General features: G+C 42.1%; 1 protein-coding gene across 7 annotated transcripts; it reads left to right on the forward strand.

The window, feature by feature from the left end:
* The first annotated feature begins 133 nt into the window (after nucleotides 1-133).
* On the forward strand, nucleotides 134-20,866 carry KLHL8 (kelch like family member 8). 7 transcript variants are annotated; one of them, XM_081876888.1, is made up of 10 exons: nucleotides 134-263; nucleotides 3,887-4,206; nucleotides 7,487-8,035; nucleotides 8,742-8,928; nucleotides 10,914-11,057; nucleotides 12,151-12,262; nucleotides 15,028-15,196; nucleotides 18,113-18,272; nucleotides 18,733-18,934; nucleotides 19,835-20,866. In XM_081876888.1, exons 2-10 carry the CDS (start codon nucleotides 4,003-4,005, stop codon nucleotides 19,956-19,958), a joined length of 1,851 nt encoding a protein of 616 aa, XP_081733014.1. In that variant the 5' UTR covers nucleotides 134-263; nucleotides 3,887-4,002; the 3' UTR covers nucleotides 19,959-20,866. The 7 variants fall into 7 exon arrangements, with proteins under 7 accessions (XP_081733014.1, XP_081733018.1, XP_081733020.1 ...); XM_081876889.1 differs by having other exon boundaries at nucleotides 142-314; XM_081876890.1 differs by having other exon boundaries at nucleotides 142-263; nucleotides 3,884-4,206.
* Nucleotides 20,867-21,414: the final 548 nt, after the last annotated feature.

Genomic DNA, 21,414 nt, shown 5'->3' on the forward strand with positions numbered 1-21,414 from the left:
TCCTCCTCTCACTCGGCTCGCTGCGCTTCCTTGACACGCCTCCCCCCTCCCTCCCTCCCTCCAGATACTTCTCCGTCGGCTCCGGGCTGGGCGCATGCGCTGTTGGCCGCGTCCTCCGTGCATATATGCCTCTGTGTGTGTGTGTATTTGTGTATGTTTGGGGCTTCGCGCGCGGAAGGTAGGGAGCGCGCGCGCCGGAGGTAACGGCTGCTGAGGTGCAACTGCCCTGGCTGCACCAAGGAGGGAGGTAGAGAATTGGCGTGGTAAGGAGGCTGGAGCCGAGGAAGGAGAGAGGCAGAAGGGGGCTGTGGAAGGTGGGCTACAGCAAGGCGTGCTCCCTCAGTCCTGTATATTTGAGGGTTGCTCATAAGTAGCACTCTGTGCATGCTCAGAAGAAATGCCCCGTTTAAAAAAACAACAACAGCAACTCGCAAGCATTCATTTATGGGTTTCTGGTTTTAGTCCTGGTAGGGTAAAGCAGTTCTTGGGGCTGGTCCAAGTTATAGATGGGGAGGAGGGAGGGGTGTTTTTAAGGCAGGGGCACCGCACCTTGAGAAGGAAGGGGTCGTCAGGGTGCTAATCCTGGGGGGGGGGTGTTTTTTGCACGTGGTTTTCCTTTGGTGCGAGAGGTGATGCTGCTGCTGTTGGTGATGATGGTGATGATGGAGTTGGCGGAATGCAATTGATTCTGCTTTTGCTGAGCTGAGGGGGTGTTCCTTGGTTGTTAGGATAAAAGCTGGTTCTCTTTTCCCTTGTCGTCCGAGTGAAATAGAGCAGAAGGAAGAATGTAGAAATGCGTGAAACTGGTGAAGGGCAGAGCAGATATGTGAGGGGGAAGGAAATGGAAAAAATCAAGAACTAGGTTTAAATGTGAAGTGCTCATTTACGAGTCTCAATTTTAGAGAATGAAAGATAAATGGAGGAAATATATAAAGAGAAGGGGAAATTACACAGCACTGTCAACAGATAAAATTTGAACATTTTACTAATTTTCTTTCAGCTAATGTTTCCTGGTGCTACTCAGGTTTGTTTCCTTTACAGATTGATGGTGTGCTTCCTGGTTAGTGAATTCTGTAAAATACAGTGGTTATTTGGGTCAGAAACATCACACATTCCATAGATGGGTTCTTGCTATATTTTTGGATACAATGTAGAAAGAGTTGAGCTGGTGGCATTTAAGCTCTTGCATATTGTTGTGTTATTATAATCCCTGCTGCTTTTTGTTGTGTTATTAAAATCCCTGCTGCTTTTTTTCTCTGCTGCTCCAGAGAAGCGGACACGGAGCAATGGTTCCAAACTACAAGAAAAAAGATTCCACCTAAACATTAGGAAGAACTTCCTGACAGTAAGAGCTGTTTGACAGTGGAATTTGCTGCCAAGGAGTGTGGTGGAGGCTCCTTCTTTGGAGGTCTTTAAGCAGAGGCTTGACAACCATATGTCAGGAGTGCACTGATGGTGTTTCCTGCTTGGCAGGGGGTTGGACTCGATGGCCCTTGTGGTCTCTTCCAACTCTATGATTCTATGATTCTATGATTGTCTTCTGTCATTGCTGCTTCCATTCCATTCCATTCCATTACAATACATTTCACTTGAATAGAATAATAGAGTTGTAGAGCTGGGGGGTCATTTAGTGCAACCCCCTGCAGTGCAGAAATCTTGGCCAATGTGGGACTCAAAGCTCCGGCCCTGAGATTGAGTCTAATGCCCTTATGCAGTGGATACTACAGTTTAAGCATCAATTTTCATACCTAAGCAAGACTTCCCGATTTCCAGGTGCATAACATCAGTGCCATTAATCACAATGCTCTGGGCTATGACTATAACCATGAAATGTTTTTATGTAGTTTTCCATGTTGAAAGCAGATCTTCATTTAGTTCCTCATTTAGAGAATGTACTTCTGTTTTCCATACAGCACTGAAAACTGAGTGTGGTGTACAGTACTTCAGTCCAAAGAAGTTTGATCATATTGCATCAATTTGCATCAGCTTATGCATTTGTTTCCATGCTCAGTTTAAAGTGCTGATACTAACTCTTAAAACCCTGAATGGTTTGGGAACAGTTTATTTGAAAGACTGCCCAGACTCAACTGGTCAAATCTTTTAAGATTGGCCTTGGAGGCGTGATAAGGTTGATCCTGTTGGTGGAAAGCAAGAACACAGATTTTTCATTTGTGGAATTTCCTCCTGTGAGAACTCAACTTGGCCTCCCCCTGCTTATGGCCTTTAAGTGGACCTGCCAAGCTTTTTTGGGGGGGGGGGTGACCCCAGTACTTGAGTTGTCTTGTCAGTTAATGTTTTAATTGCAAGCTGCCTTGTGCAGGCTTCTTGTAGAAGCCTGACATAAATATATTGAAAAATGTACAGCCTCTTTGGGAAGTGCACCTGAAGTCCACAGTGTGAAAGTGTGTCATTCAATTGCACATTGTCTATGCTGCAGTAAATGTGTATCCAGTCTCTTTCCCTCTCCCATGCACTGATGTATTGTGGCCTTGCTGTAGTATTTGGTCTGCAGAACTAAGGACCAAACAGCAGTAGTGCAGAGCAGGAGAGACAGGAAAAATGGCAGATAAGATTTAATGCTGTAACTGGGCCTGTGGACCCTCCTGTTATTTTGTCACACTACAGTCCTCCCTCCCTGAAGTTGGCCAGTATGTAATAAATCGGGGATGAAGCAAATATGTTAAAGACAGGCTGTGTCTATAACATTGTTTCCTTTTTAAGGCTGTACATATAGTCATGACACGTACCATGAATTTTGGGGGGGCTCACCATTGTAATTTTTTATTCTAAGCTTTTTGTGTCAGCTGTAAGTTTCACTCTGTGAAGCTCCATGTACTGTATGTTGTTGGAGCTATATAAGCATCTACTAAACATAATAACTTTTCTGAAAATTCCTCAGATAAAAGTATTGATATTGATAAAGCATCCTTTAAAAAACCTGTGGCTGTAGAATGGCACGATTTGTCACACAAACGTTTGCCATTGAACTGAGTAAAGTGGGTACTATATATCTCAGGTGTAAATAGTACAACTGAAATAATAATGGCCTGATTTAAGAGGCCATGAGTGAATAATAAAACTTTAATCTGCAAGTGGTACAGTTCAGTTGTGTACAGGAAGGTATCTTTAATCTTTCTTAGATGCAAAGCAATTTGAACAATAAAAAAACCAACAGATTATATATACTTTGAGAGAACTTCCTTCAGCCTTAACTATGCCAAGAAGGATTTTGTGATATTTAGAACTGTAGTTTGTTACTTTGGCTTTGACCCAAAGGTTCCCTGTATGAATAGAAAGGCAGTTGGAGGGTGTCTTTAGTATTTCTCCTTCCTGCAGCCCACCCAACCTTTATGCTACGGACCATATTGTTCCAGAAGATTTGTATCTTTTGCACTGTATACTAGTGAAACTAAATCCGTCAACCTTTCCTATTACAGCATTGTGCACATTTAGGCTTGTTTTCCTCCTGTTGCTCACAGTTGCTTGGTTCTAACTCATTGTGGAAATGTACTAGCAGTGGCTTGGATCCTAACTTTCCTTCCATGAATCAATAGAGCCCATGTTCCTAGACTGCCACTTCCACCATTTTCTTTACTTCTGCAGCCCCATGAAAATCCTCTCTTGCAGGTTTGGGAAGGCATGGAAGATTATGGATGTAGGGGGAAAATTGGTAGACATCACTTGCTCTCACACATGAATGGATGAACAACTTGAGATCCAAGCCTATGTTCCCATCCTGATAGTGACTTAGAAGTTGCCTTCTTGATTTTATTGCCTTGGTCTTTGTAAAAGACAGAATAATAGTTGGCAGCGAACTTCCAACCTATGGTGTTTCAAGGGCTTGATGGAGGAAAACGCCTAATCTATTTTCATTTTCTTCTAGTAGTGAGAAAATGGCAGTTCTACTCAAGACTGGATGTTCTTCCTGATTTGCTTGGCAGGATGTGTGTGGCTTTTTTCCATGGAGACTGAGAACAAACCTGGAAGGAGACAAAACAGCTAATGGCTTCTGATTCTATGGTCCCAGAGCAAGCAAAACATCATGTGGTAAAAGGCAGAAGGCAGCAGCCACAGGAAAGGTCACCTTTGAACAGTGATGGTGAAGAAGAAACATTTGTATTCGAAGCAAATGAAGCTTGGAAGGATTTTCACAGCTCTCTCCTCCGATTCTATGAAGCTGGGGAGCTTTGTGATGTTACGCTGAAGGTGCTGATTTCATATTTCCTCCTTGGTGTATGTGTTTTGTGTGTAGAATGGTTTGTGCGTTTATGTATTAATTCACTAGAAAATATATTAGCTTTGCATCATTTATGTTGAGAACATTTGGGAGTTAGTTCCATGCAGTGTTGCCTTCCCTTTAACCAAAACTCTTCCTAGTAATGCTGCAAGTCAGCAGACTATTTGGTGCTTGTAGGGAGAGTGTGATTGTGCTAAATTTATGGACTTGAACTCAAATTTCAAAGTTTTTTCCCCTATTATTGTAAGAGGCCACAGTACCTATATAAACCCACTCAGCTGATGTGACATGGCTGCCATCTTGTTCAGATAATGTCATATATGCAAGCCTGGTCTTAACATTCTCTTCCTTACGAGGATGGGTCCAATCAGATAAGAGGATGCTCAGTGAAGGTTGCTGAACACCAAGGGTAGGCTGTGGGTTAGCCAATCCCAGTGGTGTTTCCAGGTTTCTAAGCGCACCTCTTCACTTTCTCCCATGTAAGTAGTAATTGCCATTCTCTTCTAGTGGGAAAAATGCCATTCTCTTCTAGTGGGAAAAGCCCTAATATTGGGGATAACAATCTTGACATGGACTAAGTTGCTACTCTCCCCTCTTTCTTCTCCTATAACAGAGTGTGTGAGTATGGGTGTATTGGAATGGGAGTACATTAGCACTGTTTTGCATCTCTCTGGCAGTGCACCAAGGCTCTTGCTTGTCTGTGGAAGGAGAGGAATACAACTTCTGCAGTGCTTTGAGAAAGTATATAACAGTTTACAACTGCTAGTACAGTGGTACCTCGGGATGCAAACGGGATCTGTTCCAGAGCCCCGTTCGCATCCTGAACAGAACTTAAGATGCGACTGCGCGTGCGCAGGTCGCGTTTTGCCGCTTCCGCTCATGCACGGGACATCATTTTGACCGTCTGCGCATGCGCGAGCCACGAAACCTGGAAGTAACACGCTCCATTACTTCCGGGTCGCCGCAGAGCACAACTTGAAAATACTTATCCTGAAGCGTATTTATCCCGAGGTATGACTGTATCCACAAAAATGCCCTGAGAGCCCAGCTGCTTAGTTAATGGGTTTCAGGCAGCCTAGGTTTACTACATATTTTGTCCTTTTCTTCTTCTTTAAAGGTCCCCTGCAGGCAATTGCAACAGTGGCATGGAGGCAAAACTTCCAAGGGTTCATCCCACAGTTCTCTTGTAATGTTAAAGATCAAGGTCACAGCTATATATTGCCTGGTTACCACAGATGATTAGAAAGTTTCACCTAGGCAAAAGGATGACTTGGAGCCCATTTCCTGTAGCACATACCTGTTTTAGTGCTTTTTATATTGTAACTCTTTTTATGATACAGTTTTACCATTTTTATGTTGTATTCTTGTATGTTGCTTAAAGATTTTTAAACAAAGTGGTTTATAAATTAGTTTAAATAAATAAATAAATAATTTTGAAGGACTGCCTAGTTCAGTGGTACCTTGGGTTAGGAACTTAATTTGTTCCGGAGGTCCATTCTTAATCTGAAACCATTCTTAACCTGAGGTACGCTTTTGCTAATGGCGCCTCATGCTGCCACCGTGCCGGCACTGTGAAATTTCCGTTCTCATCCAGGGGCAAAGTTCTCAACCCGAGGTACTACTTCCGGGTTAGCAGAGTTTGTAACCTGAAGCATTTGTAACCCAAAGTACCACTGTTCTTTAAAAACCCACTATACATGCTCAGTTCAGTGCAAGTTTGAACTCTTATCAGCAATATATAGCTGTGACCTTGATCTTTAACATTACAAGAGAACTGTGGGATGAACCCTTGGAAGAGTTGCCTCCATGCTTTTGTGTCAGAAGCCTTCTCCTTTGTTTTGCAAAGAGATATTGCAGTTTTTTATCCTTTTCACACTAAAAACTACTGCTGCTGTTATCAAGATTGCACGCTTCCCCCCTCCTCTTGCACAACAGGAAGGGGGACCTTACATGTGGTGATAGGTGTCACTTATTATTTGAAACAAATAAACCAGAAATCTAGGTTACAACAAACTCTGGTAAGTTTCAAAGTAAGCTACCATTGAATTGTGGGTTGAATCTGACTTGTTTAAATAAGAGTTTGTAAGCCAGAATGCTTGTTCATACAACTCAAATTGACATTTTTTGAAACTAATCTTTGCAGAAGAGAAAAGGTTGATTAATAGAAAATATTATCAAGAGGATTTTTGTACCTGAAAACACATCCTGCAAATTTAAGAAAAAGAGCTAGGTGGGGGAAGCTAACTTCTTTAATATGGAACCTAAAGACTGCTGGATCATAAAATGTAAACTTTCATTAGACTCATATCCTTATTTTCAATTGATAGTTAATCTTTAAAATCATATAGGGCACAAATATTTTCAGCCTGGTTGACTATCCAGTGCAAACCCATTTTTCCTTTTCTGTGCTGAAATAGCACATTTATTTTATTCCATTTATATCCTGCCCTTCCTCCTGCTTTAGGGTTTGTGTATGAATATTGGTCATTTGTTACTAATCTAGTGGTAGATAACCAAAGTGGTTGCATTGCCTTTTCCATGGTCAAATTGTACACACAGATCCACTAGCCTTGTAATGCAGCAAAATTGACCCAGCATAGTGATGTCTATCCTTTTTTCATGGCAGCACATTGTCTAAAGTCATGTACAGCTAATTGCTTTTCATCATTTATTGGCAAGAAACTGTTTTGGCTGCATTAGATTGCTGTGGCTGTGGATTATTAAAAGAACAGCTAATTGAGATGACCGGATAAAACTACTAGAAATAATTTAGGGATGGAACTTTATCATTAAGCTAGTTGAAAGTGGGACTAATGAGAAATAATTTTCTCTTGCAGTTAAAGCGAAAAGTAGGTTTTACAACTGAATATGAACTGCATATTCATTGTTGAAATATTCATCAATACAAATAAGATTGTGATGCTGTGATCAATATAATTTATCTTTCAAATTTATATAAATACTTGATGGAGACTTTTCAATAAAATGTTATGACTCTTACAACAGTACCACACATGTCTACTAATCTATACAGAAAATTGTCATTGATCTGAGTAATGTTGTTAGTCAATTTTCTGTTTATTCAATTTTCTTGATAGTTCTGAGGTCAATACCCCTTTGCACTTCTGGATTTGATTAATGCTAATAATTTTTAAAATCCGTTACTACATCTTTAGAATTCGAGACCACAGCTTCTTTTTATTAAGGTAAAACAATTAACTATTAATATAAATGTATGTTATCCCACAGGTGGGTTCGAAGTTGATCTCCTGTCACAAGCTTGTCCTGGCTTGTGTTATTCCATACTTCCGAGCCATGTTCCTTTCTGAAATGGCAGAAGCTAAACAGACATTGATCGAGATCAAAGACTTTGATGGTGATGCCATAGAAGATTTGGTCAAATTCGTCTATTCATCTCGACTGACTCTGACGGTAGACAATGTCCAGCCTCTCTTATATGCGGCCTGCATTCTTCAGGTAGAGGTAGTGGCCAAAGCTTGCTGTGAATACATGAAACTACACTTCCATCCTTCAAATTGCCTGGCAGTGAGATCCTTTGCGGAGAGCCACAATCGTATTGACTTGATGGATATGGCCGATCGCTATGCATGTGAACATTTTGCTGAAGTGGTGGAATGTGAAGATTTTGTGAGTGTGTCGCCTCAGCACCTTCATAAACTGTTGTCTTCCAGTGACCTGAGCATTGAAAGTGAAAAGCAGGTTTATGGTGCTGCTATTAAATGGCTTCTGGCCAATCCACAGCATCATGCTACATGGTTAGATGAAATAGTTGCTCAGGTAAGGACCAGATGAGAATGGAGTAACTAAATCTATTGGTGTCTCATAATATGCAGAGGTGGGGTGATCTGTGTGGTGATTATACTGGTTCATCACATTAGAACTGGATCACTTTTTTGTTCTCCAAAAAGATTGACACTTAAGACAATTTTTCTCTTATGCATTCTTTGTGACAAATTGAAGTTGGGGTCACTTCTGTTAAATCCCTGAAAACTACGGGTTTCTCAAAAGCAAATTCGGTTACTTTCCATCTCAGAGCCAGGTCACACACATCTGCATCTTGTCACTACGCATTATTTGATGACTTGCAGCTGAATGCATGAGCAGCATTGATTTGTGGAGAGATTAAATATTTTATGCATGTCAGTCATAGTTCAAAAGTGCAGGCAGCAAGTAATCACAATGTGTGTGTAAGTAGGATGTGTCAGGGTTCACAGCAGCTATAACACATGGAGGAATGTCACTGTTGTTACAACTAAATGGAATCTTGTTTTTTCATCTTCTGGATCTCTCTCCCTCCCTAGTGAAGACATAGGACATACATACTGGGTTCAGTTGTACGCCATACAGATGCAGATTGACCACACTGAACAAGGCAAATAGAGGATCATGATGTTCTCCATGATGTCTCTGGAGGCTTGCCTTGTAATTGCTGAAAACTGTTACTATTGGTTCAGCTGACCACCCATAATGTCCATTCTCCTAGGTGCGCCTACCACTGTTACCCATTTGTTTTCTCATGGGAGTAGTGGCAAAAGAAGAAATTGTCAAGCAGAACCTAAAATGTCGGGACTTGCTGGATGAAGCAAGGAACTACCACCTTCACTTAAGTAGTCATACCGTGCCAGATTTTGAGTATTCTGTACGGACAACACCAAGGAAACGCACAGCAGGTAACTAGTTTCTGAGGCACCAGTGTTTTAGAAACTCACAAAAAGTCTATTCTGTAATTCAGAGGTGTAAGTACTCAGGGTAGAATAGTAAAAGACAATATAAATGAATTTGTACACAGCATAACATTAGTAAGCCGTGCCATTTTATTTAAGTGCCTTAGGGTGTAGCTTTTTAAATTCATTTTGTGTGGGGGGAGGGAGAATCTGTATCTACACAAAAGGTTGTTTCACAGTGGTATAGCATTGCCTTGGCATGAGCCTCTGATTTGAATGCTAAACCATGGAATACTGTCTCAACTGAGGTGCTAAATTTCTTGTATTGAACAGTATGTATTACAGCCTAACAGTCCAAATGTACAGTCCTTGGATACATTAATGCATTTGAATAATGGAGAACAGTTTTCAACAACAACAAAATAATTCCTTCCAGTAGCACCTTAGAGACCAACTAAGTTTGTTATTGGTATGAGCTTTGGTGTGCATGCACACTTCTTCAGATATGTATGTTTTCAACATAACACATAATCTGCCTCCATTGCAATTGATAACAAAAACTCCCACCTTAAAGGAGCTGGGCTTTGCCCGGTTTTTGTTGTTTACTTGAGTCATCTGAAGCGATGTGCTCTATAGGAATCTTGAAGCAGTGTGCTGAACGTTGCCTGTGGTGGTGTTGGCCAAAAACATGTATCTCTTTAAAGTGGAGAGGGTTGTGTGGCAAGTTCCCTCCCCCATGTGAAATGAAGACACTGGACACATTATTTAAGGTTAATGGGCATGAAAAGGCCACAACTTTATTGATTACAGAATTGAAAGGTATTGGCCTTAGGCATTGGCTCCTATCGACTACCCGGCATGGAGACCGGGAAGGGTTATCCACAAGCCGTGGGAGTCCTGTTGAAGTACGCCAACTAGGATCCCACGGGTGTCACCGCTCGGGGGTGTGCCGGGGGCCCTTACCTCCCTAGGTTTCGGACAAGGCAACGCCCCCCCGGAGTCCTCTACGGGACTACCCTTTTCATTGGGGGAAGGTGATGGCGCTTCCTTCCCCCCCATTCATTTGCATAACAATTAACCCCTGCCAATGCCTAACCGCCAATACCGTGGAAGTTGTGACGTTTGCTACGAGGTAGGCGAAAAAACCAAAAGGCTGGAAGTGCGCCAAATTGGAAAAATTCCTACCAGCCCCCTTGCGGCGACCAACCGGAGTCCATAGCAAGGTCATAGCTAGCTAAGCCTAAAGGGTGGGTGGGATGGGAAAAACCGTTCAGCTGGAAAGGGGAAAGAGGGCGGTCCCCGGGAGTGCCTGGCCTTAAATAGGCTAGGCCACGCCTCCCCAGTCCGCCAATTGGCGGGCAGGGTCGAAGGCACTGGTTCTCGCGGGGGCAAAAGGCCAGCCCCCGCGTGTGTGGGAGGGGGTAGCCCGCAACCCCCTCTCCTCCCAAGCTCGGAAATGGCTATGTTGGGATTGTGAATGGACTAAAAACAGGCTTGTTAAGGAGCCACTTGCCTGGAAGTCCATGGTGAGTTAGAATTGCTGTAGGCAGATAGCCTCCTGCAAGTTGAAGCAAGCTGGTTCTCTTTATGTTGGGCTGTCAAAAATGCATGTGAATAGGGAGGCTATTGAACATTTAAAGGGGTTATTAACTTTTGTGGATCCTTCCACAAGCCTTGATTGGGTGACTTGTCTATTCCAGCTCTGACTTCCCTCTCAGTCTGTCTTGAAGCCACAACCCAGTTCATCCTAAGTTGAAGCAGGGTGGAACTGTTACTGTTGAATGACAAATTGTCAGTGCTGAGCATTGAAAACAGTAAATAATACTAAGCCAACCAAACAGACCAGTTTCTACTATTTAGTTTTAAGAGGACTTTTAATGTGTGCTATGTGCAGCATCCTGTACTTTGCCACCCTGTGAATTTTGTGTGATGAATACTGACGTTCTTAAGAAATGAGGTGTTTGTGACTTTTGTTGTATGTTTTCTGTTAGGTGTCCTTTTCTGTGTTGGTGGTCGTGGTGGATCTGGCGACCCATTTCGCAGCATTGAATGCTACTCTATAAATAAGAACAGCTGGTTTTTTGGCCCTGAAATGAACAGTAGGAGGAGGCATGTGGGTGTAATCTCTGTGGGAGGTTGGTAAAAAGAAATCTGTGCTCTAAAATTGCTTTATACTTTGTTGAAGTTAATGACTCAGCCATTCCATCAACCCAAATTACAGCCTTTGTATACAAAATAGCTGAGAATAGTAGTTGGCTTCTTGCGATAAAAAAGATGCAATTGTTTCTGTTTTGCAGTCAGCTGGTTTTGTGTTCTGGGTTTCTGCCCAATGAAATGTCCTCTCTAGTACTAAAAATATAACTCATAGCTTGAGTCTAGCCACAGTACCTACCACTGAATTCAACACTAGGAACTATTTACTGTACTAGTAAATAGCATTGCATCTTAAATTAGAAAAGATTTAAAGCTGCTGCCTTTTAAGGCTGCCTTTGTATCCTAGAAGTATAAAGTATCATCAAGTCCCGGAGACTATTATTTTCCCCTGATCTTTAGATAATGTGATGCAGATTTCTTTACAGAAAAAAATTATTGTAGACATTACGCTATAGCAGTAATGGAATATATATAATAGAGTGGCAAAAAATGTGAATCTAATTTCACTAGTGTGGCACAGTGATTATGTGTGAACTAACCTGGGAATAAGGACATGGGTGGCACTGTGGGTTAAACCACAGAGCCTAGGACTTGCCGATCAGAAGGTCGGCGGTTCGAATCCCCGCGACGGGGTGAGCTCCCGTTGCTCGGTCCCTGCTCCTGCCAACCTAGCAGTTCAAAAGCACGTCAAAGTGCAAGTAGATAAATAGGTATCGCTCCAGCGGGAAGGTAAATGGCGTTTCCGTGCGCTGCTCTGGTTCGCCAGAAGCGGCTTTGTCATGCTGGCCACATGACCCAGAAGCTCCCTCGGCCAATAAAGCGAGATGAGCGCCGCAACCCCAGAGTCGGTCACGACTGGACCTAATGGTCAGGGGTCCCTTTACCTTTAAGTGATTCCAGAGGGTGGTTCTAGATTAGGGGCAGGGAACTTCATGCCAAGCGGTCGAATGTGACTTAAGACCTGGGAAGCAGCTGTTTCACATCTTGTCTTCTTGATATCATACTAGATGGCCATAGGAAATACTTTAAGGAGTTAGCCTAGTTTGTCTGACCAGAAAATTTTATATGTTTTAGGTAAAGTTTATGCAGTGGGTGGACATGATGGAAATGAACATCTGGGCAGCATGGAAATGTTTGATCCTCTCACAAATAAATGGATGATGAAAGCATCAATGAATACCAAAAGGTATGTAAACTTGGCATGGACGTTCCGCTTTGTTGTTGTTGTTAAAGAAGTATATTCATGTGGAACACATTAGCATTTATTGAGGTATGCATCAGATAGGCTGTACATAGAACAAGTACCTAGTCATGGCCAATGCCTGCAGTCCAAAGTAAGATGCAACACAGAAGGTGAATAGCGGACATAAAAAATATGAGATGAGCACATAAGGTGAAAAACAGAAGTGGGGAAGGAACAAAATAAATTAGAAAAAGAATCAGAGTTGTTATTTTAGCTGAGGTAATTATAAATAGAGTGTTTTGTGAAGCTGCTGGAAATCCCCAATATAAGAGGATTCTTTATATTCTTTTGAGAGTTTGGACTGATAATGGCAAAATGGGACTTCCGGGTTGGCGCCATCGCCGAATGGCGGACTCCCTCCGAGCTCCGGAGGGAGCCTGCTCGGCAGGGGCTGGGTTCTACCGCGCCGGAGACGCGGGGACCCTCAAAAACCATGGGCGCTGAAACCCATGGGCATGGTGACTCGGCGGGCACCGTTTGCGCCCCCCCCGACCACGCGAAGGAGCCTTTTTAAAGGCTACGGAGCGGGTGACGGGGGTGGTGGTGCTGTGAGTCCTCCGCTTCCCCTGCCAAGTGAAGCCGCATGCCATTTGGCGGAGAGCGCTGACTTCTTCCATTGAAAATCTGGACTTAAAAGAGTAACCCGTGAGTAATTGGAACTTGGATTAAAAAGGGGAACAAATTTTTTCTTAAATTCGGAGCGAGCGGGGGAGGTGCAAAAAGGAAGTCAGCCTCCCCCCTGTTGTAGAGGAGCTAAAGCAAAGGACCTGACAACTAAGATCGAGTGCAACCTTTTTTTTTGATAAAGTTATTAATTTCGCGATGGAAAATTATAAGCTGGGCTGGAGGAGAAAAGTGGAATGTGAATTAAAATACAACCCCCCCCCCAAAAAAACCCCGGGAGCGATCCGTGAGAGCGCCGGGAGAGGAGAAATAGAGGTTTTGACAGCTGTCAAAGGAGCTGCCAAAACTGAAGAACAAAAAGAGAACTTTGTTACGAGGACTTTGCTGGTTACATTTGTTACAAATTGGATATAAACTGTTTAAAACAAGGAATAATAAGTTACTTTGACTGGTGGGTGTGATCGGGAAGGAAACTGAGTTATTATAATCCCTCTAGAGGAGTTGTGGGTCATTACAAGTATTGCTGGCATGGAATTTGAATCGGACTTTTTATCTCCTGGGAAACTGCAGAAATGGAACACTATTTTGTCTACAGAGGTCTACACACTAAAGGAGACAATAGATTTATCTATTGAAGAATGGAAGGGACTTGACGTAATGTTTTGTTCCTGAATAACAAAGCCTCTGTAGAGGAATTACAAGCTTTTTGGAATTAGAACATTTGTGCAGGAGAGCGGGGGGGGGGGGGGAGAGGAGAAGAGAGAACAACAAGAACAACAAGAATAACAAGAACTGGACAAAGTTGGAAGATAGACCCCTTCCAAGTTGGAAGATAGACCCCTTCCAAGATTGGACATTCGAAATCAAAGATGACCAAAAGACGGCAAAGCGGACTGGTGAAGGACTATGGCTTAGATGTGGGAGCTCCAGGACGACAGTAGACATTGACGGACATTGGGAACACAACCGGGAAAGGGGGGAGGGAAATTTGGAATCCAAAGGGTGTTAAATTACATTTTATTCTTTTTTCTATTTTTTATGTTAATCTGTATTGTATACTAAAGAGGGGAACTCGTGGAAGGGAACAGGTCGATTTTAGGGGATGGGAAAATATTTTTTAAATTGGGTTAATGATAATAATTTTAAAACTTGGGGTAAGAATTTGCTGAATCTATTTGAAAGAATTGGAATACAAGAGGGGGAGGGGAGGGGAAGTCCTGGAAAGATGACATTGAAAATAAGGCCTTAAATTTGGATGTTTTTCTTTTCTGTTATATTTGAAAATTTTTAATAAATATTATTAAAAAAAAAAAAAGATAATGGCAAAATGGACTGTGTTCGTGGGGTATCAGAAGGGAAATTAAAACTGAATTTAGGCCTTCAAAGAAATATGGGGGAACAAAGTGTGGAGGAGACATGAGGACATCTATGCCATCTCCACCCCTGACCTTCCAACATTGAGTGGATTGGACCTTCCAACATGCACATAATATCCATTCAGACCGTTCTACTTGAAGTGAGAAATCAGAGCTAGAGCTGAAAAGGGCAGAGAAGCTGCTGGTGGTACTGCATGTGCCACACTTCATTCCTCATGTGTTGAATGCATGCATGAATGAATGAATGAATGGGGCTTTTGTATATAGAAAATTGGCCCTTGCCAGCATATAACAAGAAAGAATTTATGTCATGGTCAAAACTTGCAGTTCACTGATCTGTTAAACCTTCATGTTGTTGTTGAATATTATTATCTGGTGATTAGTGTGGTTGAAAAAAATTAAAGAAAATTGACAGAAGTACAAACCTGCAAATGTTCTAGAGTCCAAAATCTGTTCTTTAATTCTTTCATTTGCAATATCTTGAAGAAACATTTTAAAGATCTCTTTGATTAAGTATACTTCAGCTGGGAAAGAAGCTTCCATTTGTGGTTTACACTTGGGGTTTTATTAACCTTGGTATTCTGGAAAAGTTGCCAAAGTGAGGTAGAACTAATGATACCTAGTAACTTACTTTGCCAGTTTGTAACTCACTTTGTCAGTTTGTTTTAAGATTATGTAGTCTGATAACTAATTGCGTTACTTTATTAGGAGAGGGATTGCTCTGGCTTCTCTTGGAGGCCCCATTTATGCTATTGGGGGACTGGATGATAACACTTGCTTCAGCGATGTGGAGAGATACGACATTGAATCTGATCAGTGGAGTGCTGTAGCACCTATGAATACGCCCCGGGGAGGTGTTGGCTCTGTGGCTCTTGTGGTAAGCGACTCTGGGTTTTTTATTGGCATTCAAAGGGCATCGGCACAGAAATGTCATATAGAACTCTTCAGTGAAAATGGAAAGTCTTTGCTTGGTGTCATTTGCTTGGAGCTTAGTGTATTTTTAGTCTTTGTGGAAGCCGCCCAGAGTGGCTGGGGAAACCCAGCCAGATGGGCGGGGTACAAATAATAATTTATTATTATCATCATCATCATCAAAAATAAAAAACAAAAAACTATTTTTAATTTCTGTTATTATTCTGTGTCTTAAAATAGTTATTTAACTCTGTGGAACTTTGTCAAGTTATATATATACATATATATATATGCAGGTTTTGGTGTCCTCGGGTGTCTTCCCGTGTAAAAGTTGGGGTGTCTAGGCGACGTTTCGACGAGGTCTCACTCGTCATCTTCAGGCTGGTGCTTTCGGCTTCTTGTTACTGGAACAGAGCAGGATCTCAGTGTTTGAGTTCCTATAAATACTGTAGAGGGGGTGTGGTGTATAGCCTCCAATGTTCTGGGCAGAGAGGAAGTTCCCAGGCTAGTGTGCCTTTTCTTCTTTTGTTCCTTAATTACTTGAGAGATATCTTGAGTGATTTCTTGAGTGATATCCTGAGTACCACTTAGGTGGGTCATTAGGTGTGGATTAGTTGTTAAAGTCTTTGTGTCTTGACCTCTTGAACTTTGTGAAGAGCTTTCCTGAGAAGATGGCTGTACTGTACTTAGTTGTGCTCTGGCTTGGCTTCGTGTATAGGGGCGAGCTGTGGTTTTGTGGCTTGTGTCAGCCAGATCTGTGTAGGGATTGCAGGGGGGTGCAGCATCCGGAGGTGCCACCATGGATTGGCTACTGGATGGTGTCTGTAATTCATCTGTGGAGAGGGTCTGGGTTTGGGTCTGGTGTGGTTGATTGGTGTTGGCGTTCTGTGTGCCTCTGGATCTGGTGTCAGTTTTTGTGGGGAGGGCTAATTTCCAGATGTCTGGCAAGCGGGATGTGTCGTCACGCTTGTTCATGTTGTGAGGGTGTTTCTCTATCTCGATGGCTTCCATGATTATTCTCTTGTGGTGATGTTCCGTGTTAAAGAGCAATTTGGAATCTGCAAAATTAATTTCGTGTCCTGTTTCTTTCATGTGTTGGAAAAGAGAGGAAGTTTTTTCTTCTTTTTTGACGGCATTCTTGTGTTCTGCGATACGTGCATTTATTCGTCTGTTTGTTTGTCCAATGTACGTGGCTGGGCAGACTTTGCAGGGTATTTCATAGATCCCTTGGTTTTCCAACTGGATTTTCCAACTGGATTTCCAACTGGAAAACCAAGGGATCTATGAAATACCCTGCAAAGTCTGCCCAGCCACGTACATTGGACAAACAAACAGACGAATAAATGCACGTATCGCAGAACACAAGAATGCCGTCAAAAAAGAAGAAAAAACTTCCTCTCTTTTCCAACACATGAAAGAAACAGGACACGAAATTAATTTTGCAGATTCCAAATTGCTCTTTAACACGGAACATCACCACAAGAGAATAATCATGGAAGCCATCGAGATAGAGAAACACCCTCACAACATGAACAAGCGTGACGACACATCCCGCTTGCCAGACATCTGGAAATTAGCCCTCCCCACAAAAACTGACACCAGATCCAGAGGCACACAGAACGCCAACACCAATCAACCACACCAGACCCAAACCCAGACCCTCTCCACAGATGAATTACAGACACCATCCAGTAGCCAATCCATGGTGGCACCTCCGGATGCTGCACCCCCCTGCAATCCCTACACAGATCTGGCTGACACAAGCCACAAAACCACAGCTCGCCCCTATACACGAAGCCAAGCCAGAGCACAACTAAGTACAGTACAGCCATCTTCTCAGGAAAGCTCTTCACAAAGTTCAAGAGGTCAAGACACAAAGACTTTAACAACTAATCCACACCTAATGACCCACCTAAGTGGTACTCAGGATATCACTCAAGAAATCACTCAAGATATCTCTCAAGTAATTAAGGAACAAAAGAAGAAAAGGCACACTAGCCTGGGAACTTCCTCTCTGCCCAGAACATTGGAGGCTATACACCACACCCCCTCTACAGTATTTATAGGAACTCAAACACTGAGATCCTGCTCTGTTCCAGTAACAAGAAGCCGAAAGCACCAGCCTGAAGATGACGAGTGAGACCTCGTCGAAACGTCGCCTAGACACCCCAACTTTTACACGGGAAGACACCCGAGGACACCAAAACCTGCATTCCTGTACCCGTGAAAATCTACGAAAGCATGTATATATATATATATATATATATATATATATATATATATATATATAATTATTATTATTATTATTATTTAGATTTTTTAGTTGCTTTATCTTGCCGAAGGCCACCCGAAGCAACTTACAACCAAAGTCTTGTTATTAAGTGTTGTTCATTGCAGTATTTACCTGATTGCAGGGGTTTTTTGTGCTAAGTCTCGTTATATAGAACATTGTTAATGTGGATCTTGCTGTTTTAATTCATTTTATTGTTTTGGCATGTTGCCCAGAGGATTTTTTGGTTTTTTTGGAGAGGTAATTGATAAAAAGACTATATTTACTAAATAGAATTAAATAATATAAGTACAGTATAACTTTGGCAAGTATAAAATAAGTAATATCCACAGACGATAATTTTGAAACCTGAAAACTCGTCTTGTAAATTGGATTGAAAGCTCGTTGTTGTGTAGGCAATGATTATATGGTGCTCAAAATTTTATCCTTGGGGATAGACTGCTGCTGCCTAGCAAGCTGGTTGACAACTGTTTCTTTATACATTGTGAGAGCAGAAGGGACACATCTTGATTTTTGCTGCAGTAACGCACCTAATTCACCCTTGGGCCTAGCTGTTGGATAGAACATTCATTTGATCTTTCCTCTTTTCAGAACCATGTTTATGCTGTTGGTGGAAATGATGGTGTAGCTTCTCTCTCCAGTGTGGAAAAGTATGATCCTCATCTAGATAAATGGATAGAAGTGAAAGAAATGGGTCAGCGAAGAGCTGGCAATGGGGTTAGTGAACTCCATGGCTGCCTATATGTGGTAGGTGAGTAGCACCTAGACAGTTATCCATGTGCTTAACTCATCTTCTTGTAGCTTTGCTGTAAGTGTTTGAAACAACATCATCAAATGATTACACTGGATTTTAAGTATTTTTGTTGCTAGCTGTGGACAATACTGTATTTTGTGATAAAGTGATAAATAAGCTATCTTTTTTCAAGGCAACAGTGCACTACTAGGCATAAACCTCGGGCTCCTCTTCTTACTAACATTGAGGTACACTTGCTTACAGATCATGCTAACAATGGACTAGGCTTTAGCTTTATAAGAATTGTGGGCTTTTAGGTCAAATAGCAGCTCCATTGTATTTTTTGGTACTGTTTGAATTACTGGGTCACTATGCATCCATCCTGTAGCTTTGCTCCGCAGAACGGCTTGTGATAAAACTATTGCATAGTCTGAGAGAAGATTTCATGCTTCACTTGTATGTATATGCCTTGATGCAGGTGGCTTTGATGACAATTCTCCGCTGAGCTCTGTTGAACGATTTGACCCTCGCAGCAACAAGTGGGAATATGTAGCGGAGCTTACGACGCCTCGGGGTGGAGTTGGCATAGCAACGTTAATGGGCAAAATCTTTGCTGTTGGAGGGCATAATGGAAATGCTTACCTGAACACTGTGGAAGCCTTTGATCCTGTGGTGAACAGGTAACTTTGATTCTTGCTTTTACAGAGCTAGGTCTTTATGCTGGATGAGACGTGAACCAATGGATTCAAGTTACAAGAAAGGAGATTCCAACCCAACATCAGGACAAACTTTCTGACAGTAAGAGCTGTTCAGCGGGGGGGGGGGGGGGGGGAGAATCCCACAAGAGGTGGTGGACTCTCCTTCCTTGGAGATTTTTAAGCAAAGTTTGGATGGCCTGTCATGGATGCTTTAGTTGAGATTCCTTCATGGCAGTGGGTTGGACTAGATGTCCCTTCCAATGCTACAAATATATGATTCTATGAAAAGTAGGGAAAATCTGTGTAGTTGATGTTAAAGTCTCACTTTCTCTTTTGCAGCTGCCACCAAGCAGTTATTAGACTCTTCATTCTAGGGGATTGGAAAATGTACAAGTAAAAGGGGGGTGGTTTTTTGGACGGACCTGTTGTAATGGATGAGTCTAGGAAGCAGAAAAGCAGGAATTTTGACAAAGTAGAGATGGAAGGAAATAAGTACCCGAGAAATCATTCATTGTTCTTAGACAGATATAAGCAGTTATAAAAATCTTATTTTAAAATTATATTTGGCCTTGAACTATTGCTGTCTTTGTGCATGGGAAGCTAAACCCTCTCCTCTGCCTAGTCTTGCTATTTAAATGCAAATGGACCAGCATTTAGTTCTTCAGCAAAGTTTCCTTCATGGGTGGTGGTAGAACCCATAAATAGTTACAAAAATAAAATAGAAGCAATTTTCAAAATTAGCACCGTATAAGAGATTTTGTCACACTAAGCTGTGTAGAAGTGCAGCTAAGCTTTTTTCACTTTAAGATATTTGACGTGCCAAGGACAGTTGCATTGCTAACGCCCCTTGTATTCAATTTTTCCTCTTTCATTCTTTCTCAGGTGGGAGCTTGTTGGTTCCGTGTCTCACTGTAGAGCTGGGGCTGGTGTAGCTGTGTGTGCCTGCCTTGGCAGCCAGATCCGCGACGTGGGTCAAGGGTCCAGCAATGTGGTGGATTGCATGTAAAATTGAAGACTTTGTGAAATGCCGCAATACTTTACAACCTTTGTGCAAAGACATTTTGATTTTTTTAAAAGCAGTATGTGTAGATACTCAAAAGCTTTTTTTTATTTATAGAACTTGTTCATGTTCATACCTGGTAGCAAACCATGATTTAGCATTACATGCATGAGCTGAATCAAATTCAGTGCATCCTTGGCCTTCTTTTCCTTCGTCTCTCCTTGGTCTTGGGCAATGTTTAGCTTCACTTTCCATGAATCTCAGCCTTTCTTCTCATCTGGACCAGGGATCCTGATTTCTCTCAAATCTTAGTTAAACAAACCACCTTCATAAGAGTCTGGCTTATCTTGAAATTCACCAGAGTTTGTGATAAATCAATGCTTTGGAAAACAGGACTAGTTGAGATGCAAGGAATGTCCTTTTGGCCACAAGGCATTGCCAGGGCTCATTCTACTTCATGCATGTAGCACTAAGTTTGCAAATATGGCCTCACCAGTTGTTTAGTACAGGGGTGAGGAACCTGTGCCTTTCCAGATGTTTGACTACAACTCTCATCATTCCTGATCATTGTCCATTCTGCTGACACCAATGGGTGTCTGGGTCCAACATTTGGATGGCAACAGGTTGGTCTGGCTTAGAACACGTCCCCCAGTGTTTTCATAGTAACAGAGATGTGGGGACTTCATTTTAAGCATCTTTTTAAGCAACTGCCAAAGATGTTGGAGAACCTTTCGTCTGTATATTTCAAATGACTGGGATTTGTCCTCAAAATTTGGTACACTTACAATTATCACAGTTATCTAAAGAATCCTTTAAGACTTGTATACATTCTGTTTAAAAACTCTTGACTTTATGTGTAAATGTGTTCTACAGTTGTAACACTATGCAGACCCATAAAAGCCCAGAAAACTCCAGAGTCCTGAAAAGCGTTAATTAGGAAATTGACTTGAACAACACTTGAGAGATTCTGGTGTTCTGATATCTTGGTTTTCAGAAACTGCATTTGATGCCAGTTTTGTTTGCTCAGGCAACACAGATGAATCGGTTGGTAACAGAACAATTACATTCTGCTTCCTTGTTGAAAATTGTACAGTAGAAACAAGGATCATGAACTGTCTGGATCAAGGATTATGAAAAAATAGTGGTTGCTGGTGATGTTGTAACAGGGTGAAGTATATTGCTTATGAACCATCTTCATTTCATCCTAATAGCTAGAGCAGAGGCTTTCAACCTTTTTGAGTCCACAGCTCCCTTGGCCAACTACATTCTTTCTGTGGCACCCCTGTGGGGCTCAGGAGCCCAGTTATGTCAGCTCTTGCCTACAGAGCTGGCAGCCTCTCGCCCTTTTTTCAAATGCCCTCCCTTGTGGCGTGTTCCCTCAGCCTCCTCTCCTTGGGAGTCCTCTGGGAAGCTGCTACCGCTGCCCCTAGTCTCTGAGCTTTCCCCCTGCCCCAAAGAGAGG

The sequence above is a fragment of the Podarcis erhardii genome, assembly GCF_964252035.2.
Source record: "Podarcis erhardii genome assembly, chromosome: 9".
Taxonomy (NCBI): Eukaryota; Metazoa; Chordata; class Lepidosauria; order Squamata; family Lacertidae; genus Podarcis; species Podarcis erhardii.

What these genes read in the sequence shown, in the direction of transcription:
- KLHL8 (XM_081876888.1), top strand. Translation starts at nt 4,003, where the DNA reads ATGGCTTCTGATTCTATGGTCCCAGAGCAAGCAAAACATCATGTGGTA. An exon ending in TTTGTGATGTTACGCTGAAG is followed by an intron (nt 4,207 to 7,486) that starts GTGCTGATTTCA and finishes GTTATCCCACAG; the next exon opens with GTGGGTTCGAAGTTGATCTC. An exon ending in GGGTGTAATCTCTGTGGGAG is followed by an intron (nt 11,058 to 12,150) that starts GTTGGTAAAAAG and finishes TATATGTTTTAG; the next exon opens with GTAAAGTTTATGCAGTGGGT.